The sequence below is a fragment of the Pipistrellus kuhlii genome, unplaced genomic scaffold (genome assembly GCF_014108245.1).
Source record: "Pipistrellus kuhlii isolate mPipKuh1 unplaced genomic scaffold, mPipKuh1.p scaffold_m20_p_1, whole genome shotgun sequence".
NCBI classification, from domain to species: Eukaryota; Metazoa; Chordata; class Mammalia; order Chiroptera; family Vespertilionidae; genus Pipistrellus; species Pipistrellus kuhlii.
Genome location: NW_023425404.1, coordinates 12,785,156 through 12,805,028, shown reverse-complemented (window position 1 = coordinate 12,805,028; position 19,873 = coordinate 12,785,156). Strand labels below are relative to the sequence as shown.

Sequence of the window (19,873 nt, the reverse complement as noted above, 5' to 3'; positions counted from 1 at the left end):
TCCCACACACAGCTTTTCTGGGGCTGCAGAACCTTCATCAGAAGTGCATGACCTTGCTGAGACCGGTTTGCCTCAGTGGATAGAGCATCAGCCTGTGGACTATCTAAAAGGTCCCAGGTTCGATTCCGTCAAGGGCATGTACCTTGGTTGCAGGCACATCCTGCAGGGGGTGTGCAAGAGGCAGCTGATCGATGATTCTCATTGATGTTTCTCTCTATCCCTCTCTCTTCCTCTCTGTAAAAAATCAATAAAATATATTTAAAAAGAAAAAAGAAGTACATGACCTTGAACAGGAATTGAACCTAAGATCCCTGGCAGACGGATGCTCTAACTAGTGAGCAAACAGTCCAGGGCCATAACATGAACTTTTTTTTTTTTTTTAATACACTGTATGTAGAGATTGTGAGTGGCTTCTTTAAAATATATATAATTTCAGAGAGGAAGGGAGAGGGAAGAGAAAAACAGAAACATTAATGATGAGAGAGAATCACGGATTGGCTGCCTCCTGTACGCCCCTGTACTTGGATCGAACCCGAAACTCAGGCATGTGCCCTTGACTAGGATCGAACCCAGGACCCTTCAGACTGATGCCTCTATCAAAATTAACCGTGTTCGGTGCACTCTCCCTCCTGGGAGCACATCCTTGTCTTTCCCTTCCACCTCCTCTTCCTCCACAGGCATGCCTCTCCTAAACTCTGGGGAAGGGGGGGGGGGGGGGGGGGCGCCAGGAAACTGGCAAACAGGGGAGCAATGGGCAGCAGCAGCAGCTCCTACTGAGCTAACCCCTCTGAACCTCTCCCAAAGACACCCTTTCCTCTGCCATTTCAGTGAGCCTAAGCAGCCCGCCTGAGGCTCGCATCCCGCCTAGCCTCTCTCCTGTTACTTCCTCTACCCTGGGCGCTTCCTTGTTCCAGTGTCCGCAGCTTTAATAACCGTACTCTCAAAACAAAAGCAAAACAAAAGCCCTGGCCGGTGTGGCTCAGCTGGTTGAGTGTTGTCCCATTCCCTGCTCAATGCCCAGTGAGTGGTTTGGGTCCCCTGTCAGATCAATGAAAATATACTTAAATAATAATTATAATTAAAAAAAATAATAACCAGAAAATATACTTAAATAATAATTATAATTTAAAAAATAACCAGAAAATATAGTTAAATAATAATTATAATTAAAAAAATAATAACCAGAGAGTTGGCGCGAGGACTGAACGTTGGCGGAGGCTGTTGTGGCTGTTCCCGGAGGCGGCTGGTCCAGCCGGTGCAGCTGGCGAGGCCTCCCCGCGGCGGGAGGTGCACAGGCCCAGGCGGCCTGGCTGCAGGGCCGCACCAGCAGCCGGCGGGCGGCGGAGGCGCTGGGAAAGTGCAGGTGGGTGTGGGGAGGGAGCCGGAGGGTGCGTGCGGAGGGGGAGCGGCAGTTGGGGAGCCGGGAGGTGCGGAAAGGCGAGCCAGAGACTGAGAAAGGAACTGCATTGGGAACTCAAAGGCCATAGGGAATGGAGTCTGGCGTTTGGGAGGGCGGAGAGGAAATGGGGCGGAAGGCAGGAACACAGAGGGACCAGGCGGGGACTGTGCTCTGATGGGTGTGGTCCAGCGGACTCCTCAGGACCTCAGAGCCTTGGGAGGCGGCAGGCGGAGAGGGTAAAGTGATGGGCAAAGCGGGGCAAGAAGAGCACCTAAAATAATGTCAGCGTTACAAATGAAAAGACTGACATCTTCCAGGTTCTCATCCTGAGGAGCTGCCAGCTTGCAGACCATCTGAAGGGCCCAGGACCTTCAGGGGTAAATAGAAGACAGGAAAGGGAGCTGGCCTAATATTTACTGAGCATCCACAGGCTGCCAGCTGTGTGTCATCACCCTAATGGGAATGAGGAAACCGAGGTGTGCCCAGCTAGGGAAGGCTTGGCAATCACACCCTGGTTTGTCACCTAGATGAGGTTCTGTGTTAGTCGTTGCAAAGGAACAAAAGTATGAAGTAATCTTTAATGTTGACTGAGCATTTTATGCTGGGCATTGTGCTCAGTATTTCAGATATGTTACCTTGTTTGGTACAACTCTTTGCGGTAGGAAGAATAAAGATACAGACATTGCAGTCAGGCTTCTTGCTCTGGAGTGGCTTACAGGTTAAGGGTTCGGAGAAAAGAGGTGCCCTTTGCTGGAGTATTACATGCCTTACTACTTTTTAAAGAATATATTTTTATTTCAGAAAGGAAGGGAGAAGGATAAAGAGGTAGAAACATCGTGATGAGAGAGCATCATTGATTGGCTGCCTCCTGTACGCTCCCTACTGGGGGTTAGCCCAAAACCAGGGCATGTGCCCTTGACTAGAATTGAACCCAGGACCCTTCAACCCACAGGCCGAGGTTCTAGCCATTGCGCCAAACCGGCTAGGGCTGCATGTCTTACTAATGGCAGGTACTCATAAAAATGCAGTGACATAGATACTGCCATTATCTCTGTTTTATTTTTATTTTTAAAATATATTTTAAAAAATCTATTGTAAAAAAAATAGATTTTTTACAGAGAGGAAGAGAGAGGGATAGAGAGTTAGAAACATCGATGAGAGAATCATCGATCAGCTGCCTCTTGCACACCCCCTACTGGGGATGTGCCAGCAACCAAGGTACATTCCCTTGACCAGAATCGAACCTGGGACCTTTCAGTCTGCAGGCTGACGATCTATCCACTGAGCCAAACTGGTTTCGGCCATTATCTCTGTTTTAAAGATGAAAAAAAAAAAAAAAATGAGGCTTACGTTAAAAAATTTACTCAAGTGAGCGAGGGTTCAAGCCCAATTCTTACTGCTACAGAGGCCAGTGCTTTTACCCTTTCCAAGGCAGCGGAATAGGACCAGAGGGGTGGTTTCAAGGGAACTGTGACTTTGGAGGCAAAAGAGATGATTGTGATTTGGGATTAACAAGGAAAATTTAACTGAGCAGGTAGAAAGGGATTCGGGATTAGTCAGGTCTGTTGAATTTGGATCGTCTGGACAATAGTCTCAAGACTGTCACGCATCTAAACCATGCGTGACAGTCTTTCCTGTGGGTGGCTACAGCTTGCTTAACTAAAACCCACTCGGCACTGTTAATAAAAAATAAAATTAAACCATGTTCTGATTGAGCAATCGTCACAGTGCTCTCCAGGGAGGCAGAGGCCTTAAGCAACACCCTTTGCCCTTCCCACGTCCATGAGAGAGCATTTCTCTCCTTGGTGTCTCTGGACTCACAGTGGTTTTCCTTTCGATCGCATGTCTCAAATTACAAATTTCTGTTGTTCCCAATTAAAGCTATTTTGCTGGAGAAATACCTGGCGATTTTGTCAAAAGTGAAATAAAATGAAGTCACTTGTGTTAAGGAGCTTTAAAATGGAGCCTAGCCGAAACCGGTTTGGCTCAATGGATAGAGCGTCGGCTTGGGGACTGAAGGATCCCGGGTTTGGTTCTGGTCAAGGGCATGTACCTTGGTTGCAGGCATATCCCCAGTAGGGGGTGTGCAAGAGGCGGCTGATCGATGATTCTCTCTCATCGATGTTTCTAACTCTCTATCTCTCTCCCTTCCTCTCTGTACAAAATCAATATATTAAAAAATAAAAAATAAATAAAATGGAACCTAGAGGCCATTAAAAAAAAAGGGGGGGGGGGTCTTATGCACATCCTTACTGGACAGAACATGAACTCTGGAAATAGGCAAAACTATAAATATTCTAGGATGCTGTAAGAACACCTGCAACTCCTCGCAGAGATGCACTTTTTACTTCCAGATAGCTTTAGCAATTAATTTTGTGTAGCCAAGGTTAGTTTTCTGTCCCCAGCACCAATTTAAATTCTTTATGAATGATTTATGCAAACTCCCTTTTTGCCTTTAAAAATCTCCTGACTGCCCTAGCTGGTTTGACTCAGTGGATAGAGCGTCAGCCTGCAGACTGTAGGATCCCAGGTTTGATTCCAGCCAAGGGCACATGCCTGGGTTGTGGGCTTGATCCCCAGTGGGGGATGTGCAGGAGTCAACCAATCAATGATTCTCTCTAATCATTGATGTTTCTGTCTCTCCTTCCCTCTCCCTTCCCCTCTGAAATCAATAAAGATATATATTTAAAAAAATAATAATAAAATAAAAATCCCCTGACTTCTCTGGCAGACACTTTGGGTTGCTACCTGAATCAGTGTCCCCAGATTTGCAGCTCCTTTAAACCCCAAATAAATGCTTTTCTGTATTTTTGCCTCCTGACAATTTAGGTTAGTAATTTGCTTGGGGTCAATAGGGTGCTTAAAGAATATGCAGTTTGCAGATTTCTCTACTAAAAAGGATATCCTATATATTGAAGTAATATGCAAATTGACCATCACACCCTCACAAGATGGCTGCCTACAACCAGGCAGGCAGGGGGGTTAGTGAGGGACAACCAAACGACTGAACAGTAGGCTGTGTGGGGCTACCAGGCCAGCAGGCGCAGGGAAGTTGGGGGCAATTAGGCTGGCAGGAGGGTAGTGAGGGGTGATTAGGTGGCAGAGGGGGTGGCAGTTAGGGGCAACCAGGCCGGCAGAGGGGAGCAGTTGGGGTGACCAGGCCAGCAGGGGGGGCAGTAAGAGGTGACCAGGCTGGCTGGAGGGGGGGGGGGGGGCAATTAGGAGCAACCAGGCCAGCAGGGAGGGGTCAGTTAGGGGCAACCAGGTCGACAGATGTGGCAGTTAGGGGTGATCAGGCTGGCAGGCAGAGGCGATGAAGGGCGGGCAGGCAGGCAGGTGAGCAATTAGGAGCCATCAGTCCAGGACTGTGAGAGGGGTCCCAGAGTGGAGAGGGTCCTGGCGGGCTGAGGGGACCACCCCCTCTCCCGTGCACAAATTTCATGCACTGGGCCTCTAGTGAAATTAGAAATGTAAAATCAAGTACAAGGTATTGGAAGAGGCCTGAACTGAAATTTGATGAAAAAATCCACCACAGAGTAAAAATCTGTAATTCATGAAAAAGTAGGAAAATCCAGGATGAGGAGGAGATACCATTTGCCTAGAAATAACATGAGAATCCAGTATATAACAATAGTTATTACCTCGTTTGGCTGTTTTTACTCACACAGTAATATGCCAGGCCCCTTAGATGTGGCAAGGTGTGGAAGGTAATCAGATGCACAAATACTACAAGCAAAATACCCTGCTGCACATTTTAAAAGACCTATGATCATTATCAACAAAGTGCTAAAACTCGATTCCAGCCCTGCACTATTTAGCCATTAAGAGTGGGGACTGGAGACGGCTTTATGCCAGGCTCCTTCAGTGGCAACCCTGGCACAATCCTCTGCCCACGCCCAAGGACGTTTGAAAGGCAGAACTAGGAAATTCTCTCTCTCTCTCTCTCTCTCTCTCTCTCTCTCTCTCTCTCTCTCTCGTGTGTGTGTGTGTGTGTGTTTGTGTTTTGAACTAGGAAATTCTTTCCCCAAAAGGGTGGAGGTTTTTCAGCCAGGAGTCTTTGAGCATGTTCATGTGTGTTTGATCTCTTTTGCTTTCAAACATAGGCTACAGCCTAGCCATTTTGGCTCAGTGGATAGATCGTTGGCCTGCGGACTGAAGGGTTCCAAGTTCGATTCTTGTCTATTACATGTACTACATGGCCCCGGTCAGGCTTATGAGAGGGCAACCAATTGATGCGTCTGTCTCTCCCCCTCCCTTCCACTCTCTCTAAAAATCAATGGGAACATTCCCCCTTCCCCCGCCCCCCCCCAAGACGATTAACAACAACAAAAAACAACAGACTGGGCTGCTGATTGGCAGGGCCAGGTTCCACGCAGCAGGCTGCCCTGGCCTATTAGGCTCTCAGCCTGCAGGTGGGCAGCCTGCCAGTAGAGGCTGTCAAGAACCGGTTCTAACTTTCTCCAGATCCCCACATTCAGTTGGTCGGAGGTCTGAAATTAAGTCGCAAAAAACGATGGACTCTTCTCTCGCGGTCCTGCGAGTGTCTGGACTCTGCCGATGGGGCCTGAGGCGCTGGGCACCCTGCAGAACTCCAAAGTTGGGCGCTCAAGGACCCTTCTCTTGGGCCCCTGCCAGGATGGCGGCATCGGTGACCTTGGAGCCGGCGGGCCGCAGCTGCTGGGACGAGCCTTTGCGCATCGTGGTGCGCGGCCTGGCCGGGGAGCAGCCGGTCACGCTGCGGACGTCCCTGAGCGACGAGAAGGGCGCGCGCTTCCGGGCCCACGCGCGCTACCGCGCCGGCGCCGGCGGCGAGCTGGACCTGGAGCGCGCGCCCGCGCTGGGCGGCAGCTTCGCGGGGCTGGAGCCCATGGGGCTCTTCTGGGCCCTGGAGCCCGAGAAGCCCTTCCTGCGGCTGGTGAAGCGGGACGTGCAGACGCCCTTCGCCGTGGAGCTGGAGGTGCTCGACGGCCACGAGCCTGACGGAGGACGGCTCCTCGGCCGGACGGTGCACGAGCGCCACTTCCTTGCGCCCGGGGTGCGGCGGGAGCCGGTGCGCGCGGGCCGGGTGCGCGGCACGCTCTTCCTGCCGCCAGGTGAGTGACATCACTCCCATTTTTTCTGTGTGTGTGTGTATATATATATATATATATATATATATATATATATATATATATATATATATATATATATATATATATATATATATATATATATATATATATATGTTTTACTTCCTCCGCTTCCACTGAGAGGATGGAGGTAGCTCCCAGTGTTCAGGAGGTCTTCGGGGCCTTAAAATGTCAAGGAGACGTGAACGGAATGTAAGGCTGGCTGGGAGGTGGCTCTGCCAGTTTCAAAGCTGAGAGATCAGCTAAAAGATATCCTGCCCCTCCAGAGTGGCCCAGCTTGAGGAGGAGATACCATTTGCCTAGAAATAACATGAGAATCCAGTATACAACAATGATTATTACCTCGTTTGGCTGTTTTTACTCACACAGTAATATGCCAGGCCCCTTAGATGCGGCAAGGTCACACATTGAGGTATGTCTGTTCCATGCTTTGGGTCTTATTTTATTGGTCAATTCATTTTATTCATTAGATTAGATTCCACAAATAAGTGAGATCATGTGATATTTGTCTTTCTCAGATTGGCTTATTTCACTTATCTTCACTTACAGTTGTAATTAAAACAAACAAACAAAAAACCCACAAAAACTGCCAAAACCGGTTTGGCTCAGTGGATAGAGCGTTGGTCTGCAGACTGAAGGGTCCCAGGTTTGATTCTGGTCAAGGGCATGTACCTTGGTTGCGGGCATATCCCTGGTGGTGGGTGTGCAGGAGGCAGCTGATCCATGTTTCTCTCTCATCGATGTTTCTGACTCTCTATCCCTCTCCTTCCTCTCTGTAAGAAATCAATAAAATATATTAAAAAAAACATTTATAGGAAGTTTCAAGTTTTTAATTTCCTAAAGGTTTCTCAATTTTACAATTTTGCTTATAATTCCCACTATATATATATATATATATATATATATGTATATATTTAAAATATGTTTTTATTGATTTTCAGAGAGAGGGAGAGAGAAATAGAAACATCAATGAGAGAGAAACATCACCAATTGGCTGCCTCCTGCACAGCCTCAAGTGGGGAGTCCAAAACCTGGGCATATGCCCTGACCGGAAATTGAACTGATGACATCTTGGTTCCTAGGTTCACTGAGCCATACAGGCCAGGCTCCCACAGTATATATATTAAGGCTTAAGAAAATTAGCAAAGGAGGAAGGCCTCTTGCTATTAACTGGAAATCTTTTGAAGTTATTGGATAATTTTTCCATTACATAAAAAGCAATTGGCCAATGAGAAAAATAAAAAGATGCTTATCCTGACCTTACCAAGTGGCTCAGTACACCAAATGGTTGCAGATTCTATTCTCAATCAGGACATATCCCTAGGTTGAGGGTTTGATCCCAGTTGGGGAGAGAATGGGAGGCAAACAACTAATATTTCTTTCTCACATCACTTCTTGTTTTCTCTCTTTCTTCCTCTCTAAAATCAAACATGTCCTTGGTGAGGATTTCTTTAAAAGATACTTATACTATTAGGAATCAGGGAAATGCAAAATAAAACTACACATTTCAAACCCTCAAAATTTAAAAGTCTAATATTACCAATTGTTTTTTGTTTTTGTTTTTTTAAATATATTTTTTATTGATTTTTCACAGAGAGAAAGGGAGAGGGACAGAGAGAAACATTGATGAGAGAGAAACATCGACCAGCTGCCTCCTGCACACACCCCCATCGGGGATATGCCCACAACCAACGTACATGCCCTTGACCGGAATCGAACCTGCGACCTTTCAGTCTGCAGACCGATGCTCTATCCACTGAGCCAAACCAGTTTTGGCTAATATTACCAATTGTTAACAAATATGTAGAGGAAAAGGAGTTCACACTGCTCAAAGGAATATATTCATCTATTCCTGGAAAAAAAATTTTGTTGTTGTTAATCCTCACCTGAGGATATTTTTCCATTGATTTTTTAAAATATATTTTATTGGCCCAGAAAGGAACTCACTACAGACTGATTAATTTGCCTCTCAGCATAACCAGTATGGCTTGTCTCAGTTTCGGTTCTTACAAGGGTATTTCTTGGATCACATGATCTCACACATCTAGAGGAAATAATGAACAACATAAACTGATGAACAAAAATAGACCCAGAGAAAGAGAAGCAGCGATCAGACTCTCAAATCTCAGAGGGAAGGTAGGGGAGGGTGGGGGTAAAGGGGAGAGATCAACCAAACTTGTGTGCATGCATATAAGCCTAACCAGTGGCCATGGACAACAGGGGGGTGGGGGCATATGTGGGGAGGGGTTTGGAATGGGAATGGGGGGATGAGGACAATTATGTGATACCATAATCAATCCATAAATAAATAAATAAAATATATTTTATTGACTTTTTACAGAGAGGAAGGAAAAGGGATAGAGAGGTAGAAATATCAATCAGCTGCCTCCTGTACACTCCCCACTGGGGATGTGCCCACGACCAAGGTACATGCCCTTGACCAGAATTAAACCTGGGACCCTTCAGTCTGTAGGCCAATGCTCTATCCACTGAGCCAAACCAGTTAGGGCTGATTTTTTTTTTTTTTTTTTTAAGCAAGTGGGCAAATCAGGAGGGACAGAGAGAAATATCCATGTGAACAAGACACATCAATTGGCTGCTTTCCGCACATGCCCCAACTGGGGCCAGAGATTGAACCTGCAATGCAGGTACGTGCCCTTGACTAGCATTCAAATCTAAGACCCTTCAGTCCACAAACCAATATTAATCACTGAACAACACTGACCAGGGCTGGAAATAATTTAAAAACTCTTTAAAAATATTTTTTTATTGCTTTCAGAGAGAAAGGGAGATAGAAACATCAATGACAAGAGAAAATCATTGATTGGCTGTCTTCTGCATGCCCCACACTGGGGAGTGAGCCCAAAATCTGGGCATATACCCTGACTAGGAATCAAACCATGACCTCCTGGTTCATAGGTCAATGCTCAACCACTGAGCCACGCTGGCTGGGCAAGAAAACAATTATATATATAATTGATTTTTTACAGAGAGGAAGGAAGAAGGATAGAGAGTTAGAAACATCCATCAGCTGCCTCCTGCACACCCCCTACTGGGGATATGCCCGCAACCAAGGTACATGGCCTTGACTGGAATCGAACCTGAGACCCCTCAGTCCACAGGCTGACGCTCCATCCACTGAGCCAAACCAGCCAGGGCAAGAAAACAAATGTTTTACTTAGAAAGTTGACTATATCATTCTACTCCTGGTTCGTGTGCACCAAGAGGTATTGCTTGTAAGAGCAAAAACAACTGTCCAACAACAATAAAAATGATAAATTGGATGAAACAATCAAATTCATACAGGGTATGTAGCCTTTTGTCTAGCAGAATGCATTTGCGATTCATTTGTGTTGCTCGATGTATCTTGTTTTTTAGTAGTACGCCATTATCTGGTTGTTTATTCACTCACCACTTGAAGGACATGAGCGTTTCAAATCTTTGAAGATTATGAATAACGTCACTACAAACACTTGCATACAAGTTTTTGTGTGGATACAAATCTTCATTTCTCCTTGGTAAATATACCTAGGAGTGAGATTGCTAGATCATATGGTAAGTTTATGTTTAACTTTATACGAAACTGCCCAACTGTTTTCCAAAGTGGCTGTACAATTTTGCATTTTTACCAGCAATGTGTGAGGGTTCCAATTGGCCTGCACTCTCACTAGCATTTGGCATTGTCAATTTTGGGGGGGGAGGGCAATGATTTTGCTGTTTTCATTGTCCGTAAATTATTTTTAACCACAAAGTAATTCATAATCTTCATGAAAACCTGTGGGGCTTTAGTCTATGCCATTGTCTGGATCTCTAAAGACCAGGGGTCTTTCCACAATTCTGATTATGAAGAAAACTTTGACATTACCAAGTAGGCAACAATTGGCTTTTGACATCACTGTAGAGCAAGCATGTCAAATTCGTGGCCCAGGGACCACAATGAATATTTTTGCAGCACAGCTAATAACAATATGTAAGAAACATTTTAATACACATTTCATAACTTAATTCTTACAATACCCAGTTATGCATAATTATTAATAATGAACTGCAATGTCCGCTAATGACTGATTACTACAATCGTGTTGCATTCATTTCCCTTACTTGCCTTACGACAGGACCAATACTAGCAGTGAATATTTTAGCAGCTGATTGCCATGCCATTATTTTTGTACTGACTTGTTTGGTGTGTACAACATAAACTTAAACCCTGTTTATTTGGCCCGTGTTAACCTTTGAGTTTGACATGCTTGCTATACAGTTTCACTAACAGCCTGGCTGGTGTAGCTCGGTGGAGCGTCCTTCCACGCACCAGATCACAGGTCATGGCATGTGCTCAGGTTGTGGGCTTGTATGTAGTGTGCAAGTGGCACCCAATAGATATTTCTATCTCTCTTTTCTTGTCTCTCTAAAATTAATTTTTTTAAAAAGTGTTTCAGGGCCGAAGCCGGTTTGGCTCAGTGGTAGAGCGTCAGTCTGTGGACTGAAAGGTCCCAGGTTCCATTCCGGTCAAGGGCATGTACCTTGGTTGTGGGCACATCCCCAGTGGAGGATGTGCAAGAGGCAGTTGGTTGATGTTTCTCTCTCATCGACGTTTCTAGCTCTCTATCTCTCTCCCTTCCTCTCTGTAGAAAAATCAATAAAATATATTAAAAAAAAAAAAAAAAAAAAGCCAAGACTGGTTTGGCTCAATGGATAGAGCGTCGGCTTGGGGACTGAAAGGTCCCGGGTTCGATTCCGGTCAAGGGCATGTACCTTGGTTGCGGGCATATCCCAGTAGGGGGTGTGCAAGAGGCAGCTGGTCGATGACTCTCTCTCTCATTGATGTTTCTAGCTCTCTATCTCTCTCCCTTCCTCTCTGTACAAAATCAATAAAATATATTAAACATCCTGGACTTTAAAAAAAAAAAAGTGTTTCAGGAATAGTTTAATTTTGTGTTTTGTTTCTTTCAAAGGACCCGGACCCTTTCCTGGGATTGTGGACATTTTTGGAGTGGGAGGTGGCCTTCCAGAATATCGAGCTAGTCTCCTGGCTGGGAAAGGTTTTGCTGTGATGGCTCTGGCTTATTATGGCTATGAAGACCTCCCCAAGAGCGTAGAAACCCTCCACCTGGAGTACTTTGAAGAAGCTGTGAACTACCTGCTTAATCACCCTCAGGTTGGAATTTCTCTTAAGTTTTGTGGTCTACATAGCAGCTCTCCTCTTCATAAATGCCCTTGGTCCTCAAAAACTTGACTAATTCATGACAGCCACTCCTTAACCCCAACATACCAACTTTTAAAGTCACTTCCCATATACAGTTTCTATGCATTCATATTTTACTGTGACAAATTTCCTACAAGTAAAGAAGTTCTTAGTCGGCATTATGGGATTTTACGTTCTAGTGCACATGTGTCAAACACAAGGCCCGAGGGCCAAATCCGTCCCGCCAGGCCTTGCAATGTGGCCCGCACCGCGCTGTCATCACTGCACTCCGCTGCGTTTCCATCACAATGACAGTTTATGACTGTTCAGTAAACCATTCGGCCCGCGATTTAGGCTGGATTTTAGATTTTGGCCCCTTCTCTGATTGAGTTCGACACCCCTATTCTAGTGGTTTATAGCATTTCATAATAAGCCCCAACACCTTTGAGAACCCTAGGTTTGACACAGGAAGTGGGAAAGGGGGAAAGGAATCACTGCCTCCAGATGGCGCCAGTTTAATGGATCAGAGGGACAGAAGATTAATTTGCAATTCACTTAGAGCTCATGATAAATGGAAGTAAAGGAGCTCTTAGAAAAAGTGGAATCAGAATAAGATGTGGATAGAGAAAAGTTAAATTTGAGTTTTGATTTCACCAAATACTAGCTTTGGGGTTTATGTTTCCTCATTTGAAAAACTGGGATAATAATAATATTTAATTCCTAGCACTTTCATGATGAATAAATGTTTGAAACCATCAAAAGTGCTGTTGTAGAAGCCTTGAGAAGAAAAGAAAAAAAAAGGCTGCTGTTGAGAAGTCAATCAAATAGCTATTTATAATACAGGATTTTGGAAACTATGACATTATCAGTCCTTGTAGAATAGTGCAAATCCAAATTACCCTGGAGGAGGCTAAGTAGAGATTAGAAGACAAGAAAGAGAACAACTACAAACAACTTTTCCCACAGTTTTGCTGTGAAAGAGAGGAAACTATGGCAGAGTAGCTTGGGAGACAAGGAATTGGAATTAAAATGTAAGGTTACTATAGCATGTAGTACGCTGATGGAATGAGCCAGGAGAGAAGAAAATTATGAAGGAGGAGAAAGAGAGAAGCAGTTGCAGGAGCAAAGGCTATGAGAATAAGAGTGGATGGGATCCTAAACCAAGCAGAGGGATGGCTTTTGGTAAAAGAGACTTTTGGAACCAGGAAGGAAGGCAGAGAGCTTCAGTTCATTCGGAACTATGAATACTTGGCAGGGGGGAAATGAGGAAGAGTTCCTACCGGACAGCTTATATTTTCTCCATGAAGTACGAACGGCTGAAACTGAAAGGGAATAGTGCAGGAGCCCCTTTCACGTCCCACGTGGTTCAGGGTTCCAGTTCAGGGTTCGGGTTCTGGAGAAGGCCACACACAAGAGACTAGAAAAGTATTAATTTGGTGATTGGGGCCCAGGCAGGAGCCCACCTCTAGCGGGAGGACTGGGAGGACTACACACCGCTCTGGCCCTGCTATCCCTTTTATTGAGGCAATGGGGAAAACACCCATAGCCCTTAGGCAAGAAATAACAGAAATTTACATAGGACAAACTGAGGTGGAGGCTGCTTCAGCTAACAATGCCTCAACTAAAAGGTGAGCCGTTAGAGCAATTAGGTTGTTGACCTGCATCCCGGCTTCCTGTCCACATAAGGAAACAGTGATTGGTTTCTGGCAGAACAGAGAGGAATTCAAGAGGCTTGAGCAAATAGGAAAAGCTATGGCATTGTCAGGAGAGAAGTGAAAAGCAAACACACTGTGAAGTGTGGCAGAAGTGATAGGCAGTCTGAATGCATACTTGAAATTTGTGGTCATGGAATTAAAGATTTGCCAGCACAAATGTGTATTTCCCCCCTTCAGTGTTTATTTGTACAAATGCAGGCCTAGAGGAAGTGAAGGTGGATTTAACCAAGGTTATCACTTCCAGGCAAGTATGGCCAAAGGAAGAAAGGTATTCGCTAAGGGTGCTTACAAGGGAGGGATAATAACAATGAAGTTTGAAATCTAAACTGGAAGGGGTAGGAAATGAGCATGAGAGATACTGATAGAAAAAAAAAAAAAATGATGGTTGTCAAGGTCTCAAAGAAATGGGAGCAGGTGGCATAAAGTGGCTGAACAGAAGTATTTAAGATGGTGATTAGAGAGTAGAGCGCTTGCAGCTGAGATTTTGGAGATGGAAGTGTTTACTGATGATGGCTTGGTAGAGGTTCTGACAACGGGAATGGGTGGCTAAAGCAGGGTAGGAAAAAAAAAGGTGCTTGGAGGTATGGACGTCAAGGAACCGAGAGGCTAACGTCACCAACAATGGTGATGGAGACACTGTGGAAAGGAAGAGAGAAAGGAGGAGTAAGTAAATATCCCTGGTTTCGAGCCTTGGTAAACGGCAGAGCCCAGATTAGGGTCAGTTCCAACTGACTTCCAACTCCACGCACTACTCACCAGACTGGCCTGCGGACTCGTGATTATTTCTCTGTCCTTCTCTCAGGTGAAGGGCCCAGGAGTTGGGCTGCTCGGGATTTCCAAAGGAGGCGATCTCTGCCTCTCCATGGCCTCGTTCCTGAAGGGCATCACGGCGGCGGTCATCATCAACGGCTCGGTGGCCAATGTCGGAGGGGCCCTACACTATAAGGATGAGACCTTGAAACCGCTAGGTTTCAACCTCGCTCGCGTCAAGGTGACCAAAGACGGCTTTGCAGACATTTTGGATGCCCTGAACAACCCTTTGGAAGGACCTGACCGGAAGAGCCTCATTCCTGTGGAAAGGGCCGAGAGCGCCTTCCTGTTCCTGGTAGGCCTGGATGACCACAACTGGAAGAGTGAATTCTTTGCCAACGAGGCCTCCAAACTCTTGCAGGCCCACGGCAAGGAGAAGCCGCAGGTCATCTGTTACCCACAAGCGGGGCACTACATCGAGCCTCCTTACTTCCCCCTGTGCCGGGCTTCCCCGCACGCCCTGGTGGGCAAAAATGTCATTTGGGGAGGAGAGCCCCGGGCTCATGCCGAAGCCCAAGTGGATGCTTGGAAGCAACTCCAGGCTTTTTTCCACAAACACCTGGGGTGATCCCGCCAACACTGTGATCTTTTATTTGTGTGGCGTCTCTGATGTTACTGTACCCTGGGAACAGCAGTTGCGATTAGTGTGTAAATGTAGTGTGTTTGTTTTTTTCTTTTTAATAAGTACTTAGTTTTTCCATCCTTACTGTTAAAACGAACTTACCAATGAGTTTTTCAAGATTTTTATAGACGACATGCCTTTTCAGTTGTTTAGGAGGAAAAGAAGACATAACAGATGGACAAGGCATACCTTTCAGTCTCTCCCAAATCATAAGGCTCTGAAAGGAAAAGTGAGAACGCTGATTAATAGTGACCCATACATAATTGATGCTCAGTAATTACTTAATTATTTACTATTACTTATTGAATTTGTTTAATCCTATACAATAAAAGCCTAATGTGCTAATGATATGCTAAGACTGCTCAACTGCTTGCTATGACATGCACTGATCACCAGGGGGCAAACACTCCAACTGTTAAATTAGTTTGCTGCTGGGGTCCAGCCAATCAGGACTGAGCAAAATGGGTGGACATGCTCTATAGCCCTCCCACAATCCCTCTCTGACCCTGATCATGCACTGGTGGGGTCCCTCAGCCTGGCCTGTCACCTCTAGAAATCCAGGATCCCTCAAGGGGTGTCAGAGAGCTGGTTTCGGCCCAATCCCACAGGCCAGGCCAAGGGATCTGAATTCGTGCACCAGGCCTCTAGTAATAATTAAATGATTACCTACCATACAAGAAAAGCATATAATACCAAAAATATTACCAGAGGCCTAGGCAGTCTGGCTCAGTGGTTAGAGTGTCAACTGGAGGGTTCAGTTACAGTCAAGGGCACAAACCTTGGGTGCAGGCTCGATCCCTGGCCCTACAGCAAGCAACCAGTCCATGTGTCTCTCTCACATTGATGTTTCTGTCTCTCCCCCTCACTTCTACTCTCTCTAAAAATCATTGGAAAATATCCTTGGGCCCTAACCAGTTTTGCTCAGTGGATAGAGCATTGGCCTGCGGACTGAAGGGTCCCAGGTTCGATTCCAGTCAAGGGCATGTACCTCGGGTGCAGGCATATCCTCAGTAGGCAGTGTGCAGGAGGGAGCTAGCTGATCGATGTTTCTCTTTCATTGATGTTTCTAACTCTCTATCCTTCTCCCTTCCTCTCTGTAAAAAATCAATTAAAAAAAAAAAATATATATATATATATATATTTTTTTTTATTATTATTTTTTTTTTTAAAGAAAAGAAAATATCCTCAGGTGAGGATTAACAACAAAAAGAATGGAAGTAAACAGGGCCAGTGTGGTTCAGTTGGTTGAACGTTGTCCCATGTACCAAGAGGGCACAGATTAGATTCCTAGAGAGGGCACATACCCAGGTTTCATGCTCAATCTCCAGTAGGAGGTATGCAGGAGCCAGATGATTGAGGTTTCTTTCTTATGAATAGTTCTCTTGTTCTCCATTTCCCTTCCTCTCTAAAATCAATAAAAAATATATTTAAAACAAATAAACAAAAAAAATGGAAGTGAACATCTTAGCTGTAAATTACTAGTTAAACTACTACTTAGCTGTAAAACTACTAAAAATTTTCATAGCAAATATATTTTCAGTTCTTTGATATCTTCTTAGATGAATAGGTATTGTCCTAGTGTAAATAAATTTTAAGTTATGTTTCTGGTTACACATAAGGGCCTTTAAGATTTAGTTATTTTAAAAGCTGGCAAAACATTATTTAGATGAATTACATAAGGGATTTTAACAATGATTAGTGTGAAAATAAACTGATTTAATACATATAACACTTGTTATAAATAGTTCCACAACAGACTTACAACACTTTTTTTTTTAAAGCTTACTGTATTTAAAATAAACAATGCTTCACCTTGTGATTATGGTGTTATTCCCTCAATTACATTTTTCAGTAAAGCAATTCTTGACATTTTTTCCTCCTGAAACTCAAAAACAGTACAGTGCTTTCTGTATTGTCAGCTCTTTCTTGTATACTACTTACTGTGTGCTTGTCATGTAATCCTCACCAACCTGTAAAACAGGTGTCATCCTCATTTCACCAATGCGGAAACGGAGTCTCAGAGAAGTTCTTCACGTAGTAAAATATATGTAGAACTGGGGCTCACATCCCCAAATCCGGTTTCTTTTCTCTTTGTTAAACTGCTTCCCTTAGCTCTGTGGATCTTCATTTTATGTGAGCACAAAGCCACTGGCCCATCAATTTCCGCCTCTTCGCATCCACCCAGTGGAATGCACATTTGTGTAAGTTTGTTCACATTCACACACAGTGTGTGTTCTTCAGGTATATCATCGTGAATTTCCTTAAAGCCCATCCATGCTCTCCGCAGGATAACTAATTGGGAACTGTGGAGAATAGTGGCCAAGTTGAACCAGCTCATTGGCATTTCAAGGATGTGTAAACTATCCAACCAGTGTAATTTCTTTGTTTATTCATAAAAAAAACAAACACATTTCATTGTTTTTTACTTATTGAAGTTCATCATTGTCTAATATTTTGTTCTTATTTTTTTGTCTTAGTTTTGTGGTGATACTACCACAGATATTGAGTTTACTTCACTTCCTGACTAGTATAAACAAACTAGTGGACCAGTGCACGGATTCACACACATTGAAAGGAAATTAATTAGAAATTGCACGCCCACGAGAAATTTGGCTCTCTCCTCTCTGGTTGTGGGTGTCACCCGAGAACCACTATTGCAGAGCATTGTGGCCCCATCGGTTGGCCGGTCACTTAGCCTTTTATAGACTAGAGGCCTGATGGATGAAATTCATGCAATAGTAGGACTTCCTTCCCCCAGCAGCCGGCCCAGGCTTCCCTCTGGCACCCGGGACCCGGGCTTCCCTCCAGACACCAGTCAGCACCCAGGACCCGGGCAGCTGCAGCTTCATCCAAAAGGTCATCCGGTCTAATTAACATATCGATATTATGCTTTTATATAGATTCAATTATACCCCACCTGGTGTAGAAAAAAATAGATGATTTCGTCAGCCTCACAATCAACTGCCCATCACTCTTGGATATCTCTTCGTTGCATCAGCTCTTCAGAGCGTCAAGACAGACTGCTGATTGAGCTGACAATATTGTTTTTGGGTTTTTTTTGAAGATTCATAGTTTAGTTAACCTATGATATTTTAGTTAACCTAGATATTTTTAACGAAATTAACAAAATTATGTTTAATTATTAAAAATATGTTTATAGGAAGAATTTAAGCACAGGAGAAAGTTTTGATGGAAATAATGTTGCCAATTACTATACAGGGAAATACAGTGTTCATATTAGTTGAGTAACATAAAAATTCTATCACTCCATATCTGTCTTATTGAGACCACAATCGTTCACTGTTCCAAGGTGATTTCATTTCCTACAAAACTTTAATTTTTTTCCCCCCAGAAGGATTACTACCACTTCCAGCAGCACCAAATCACATTATGCCTGTTAACAACTACCCTATTGTGTCCTAATATGAAGTGATGGGAAAATTTGCCTTTGGGTGGCGGGCACACAGTGCAATATACAGATCTTGTAACACAGAAACCCACGCCTGAAACCTCTATCACCCCAATCGATTTAATATTTTTTAAACACACAAAACAACTTCCCTGTTAACAGGTTGTGTCTGCTTTGATGAAATCGGTCATCGGGCAGACAGATACTTCCTCCCTGACGTTTGTTGTTGAAAAATGAGGAAATGACAAATGAACTCTGACTATACTTATATACGCAAGGCAGCAGCACTTAAGGGACCACCTATGGGAAACCTAGACTCCACTTAGATGATCACACACCATCATTCAGCGACAATATTGTTTCTTCCATACTTGAGAGATTTGTCAGAAATAGGCTCTAGGAACATGACATGGACTTCTTCCCCACCATTTTCACAACACACATTTTTTTCTCTATTTTAATACTTGTTACTATTCCAATATCACAAAAATTACTGCTATGCAGAAACTTCACTTCTGTTCTCTTAGGGTTTCTGGTTGGGCCTGAGAACTAAATTTACCAATTTTATTGTTACATGTACAGAGTCTCCACAAGAAAATAAAGACCCAAGGAGTTGGCAAAACCTAAGTACTTAGATTGAACAGAGTGGTAAAATACACGAGACTAAAGGAAATTATTTTAATACTAGTTGCCCAGCACAAAATTCATGCAGGTTGGGGGGTATTCCTCAGTCCAGCCTGCACCCTCTCCAATCTGGAACCCCTCAGGGGACATCCCACTGCCGGTTTAGGATGTCCGAATCCCTGCAGTCAGACATCCCTCTCGTAATCCGGGACCGCTGGCTCCTAACTGCTCACCTGCCTGCCTGATTGCTCCTAACCATTCTGCCTACTGACCTGCTTGCCCCCAACTGCTTCCCTCGCCTCCCACCATGACCTGATTGTTCCGAACTGTCTCTGCCTCAGCTCTGCCACCATGGCTTTGTCCAGAAGGTCTCCTAGTCTAATGAGCATATTACCCTTTTATTAGCATAGAAGGTCTTGTACAGAATTTCTGGTGATAAGTCTGAATTCCATTTTCTGCTTTTAATGGGAAAAGGGATGGAATATGTGCCCTTCTTGAACTTGTTGTTTTTCAAGTGTCTTTAGCTCAAAATTATCAATATCCCATAATGACACATTTGGAGGAATCTTTCCCTCCTTCATCTGACTTGTTTCCACAAGTGTCTATCATCCCCACCTGATTTTGAAAATTGAAGAAAAACTGACGGAGAATTTTCATCTTGCTATGTGCTTAATTTCATGTTTCTGAAATGTATTTTTTAATGTCAAATTCCTTGTTCAAATTTAAATACACAACAATCTTCTAAAAGTCAACCTCAAAATTCCATCATAAGTCCCATTAATAGTCATAACTTCTGTTAACCTATTTTCTTTCTCTACCTTTAAAAAATTTTCCTTTCTTGCCCTCATTTCTAAAAGGCCACCAATACCATAATGCGTCTCCTCCAGTGCTCTCAAGGATATTGTCAAGTTCTTACCCAGCATCCATTACCCATCTCCCTTTCACTAGAGGACCTGACTTTCATTCAGGTAGGCCTGTGGTCA

The 19,873-nt window shown here is 44.2% G+C and overlaps 2 protein-coding genes and 1 long non-coding RNA gene across 5 annotated transcripts in view; 1 reads left to right on the top strand and 2 right to left on the bottom strand.

The window, feature by feature from the left end:
• The window catches only part of HEATR4 (HEAT repeat containing 4), a 51,029-nt gene extending 49,754 nt beyond the window's left edge, over positions 1-1,275 (bottom strand). The window contains exon 1 of the mRNA XM_045578863.1: positions 1,183-1,275. The gene's annotated coding sequence lies outside the window, so the exon portion shown is untranslated. The remainder of the gene's footprint in view (positions 1-1,182) is intronic.
• On the top strand, positions 1,255-15,202 carry LOC123651031 (acyl-coenzyme A thioesterase 1-like). Of its 3 annotated transcripts, XM_045578840.1 has the most exons (4): positions 1,255-1,363; positions 6,035-6,492; positions 11,481-11,683; positions 14,228-15,202. In XM_045578840.1, exons 2-4 carry the CDS (start codon positions 6,036-6,038, stop codon positions 14,801-14,803), a joined length of 1,236 nt encoding a protein of 411 aa, XP_045434796.1. In that variant the 5' UTR covers positions 1,255-1,363; position 6,035; the 3' UTR covers positions 14,804-15,202. The 3 variants fall into 3 exon arrangements, with proteins under 3 accessions (XP_045434796.1, XP_036287828.1, XP_045434798.1); XM_036431935.2 differs by lacking the exon at positions 1,255-1,363 and having other exon boundaries at positions 5,731-6,492; XM_045578842.1 differs by lacking the exons at positions 1,255-1,363; positions 6,035-6,492 and adding an exon at positions 9,959-10,083.
• On the bottom strand, positions 2,701-3,855 carry LOC123652025. The gene is made up of 2 exons (XR_006741051.1): positions 3,603-3,855; positions 2,701-3,365 (listed from the first exon to the last, which is right to left on the bottom strand). It is a non-coding gene; the product is annotated as an uncharacterized LOC123652025 (long non-coding RNA).
• Positions 15,203-19,873: the final 4,671 nt, after the last annotated feature.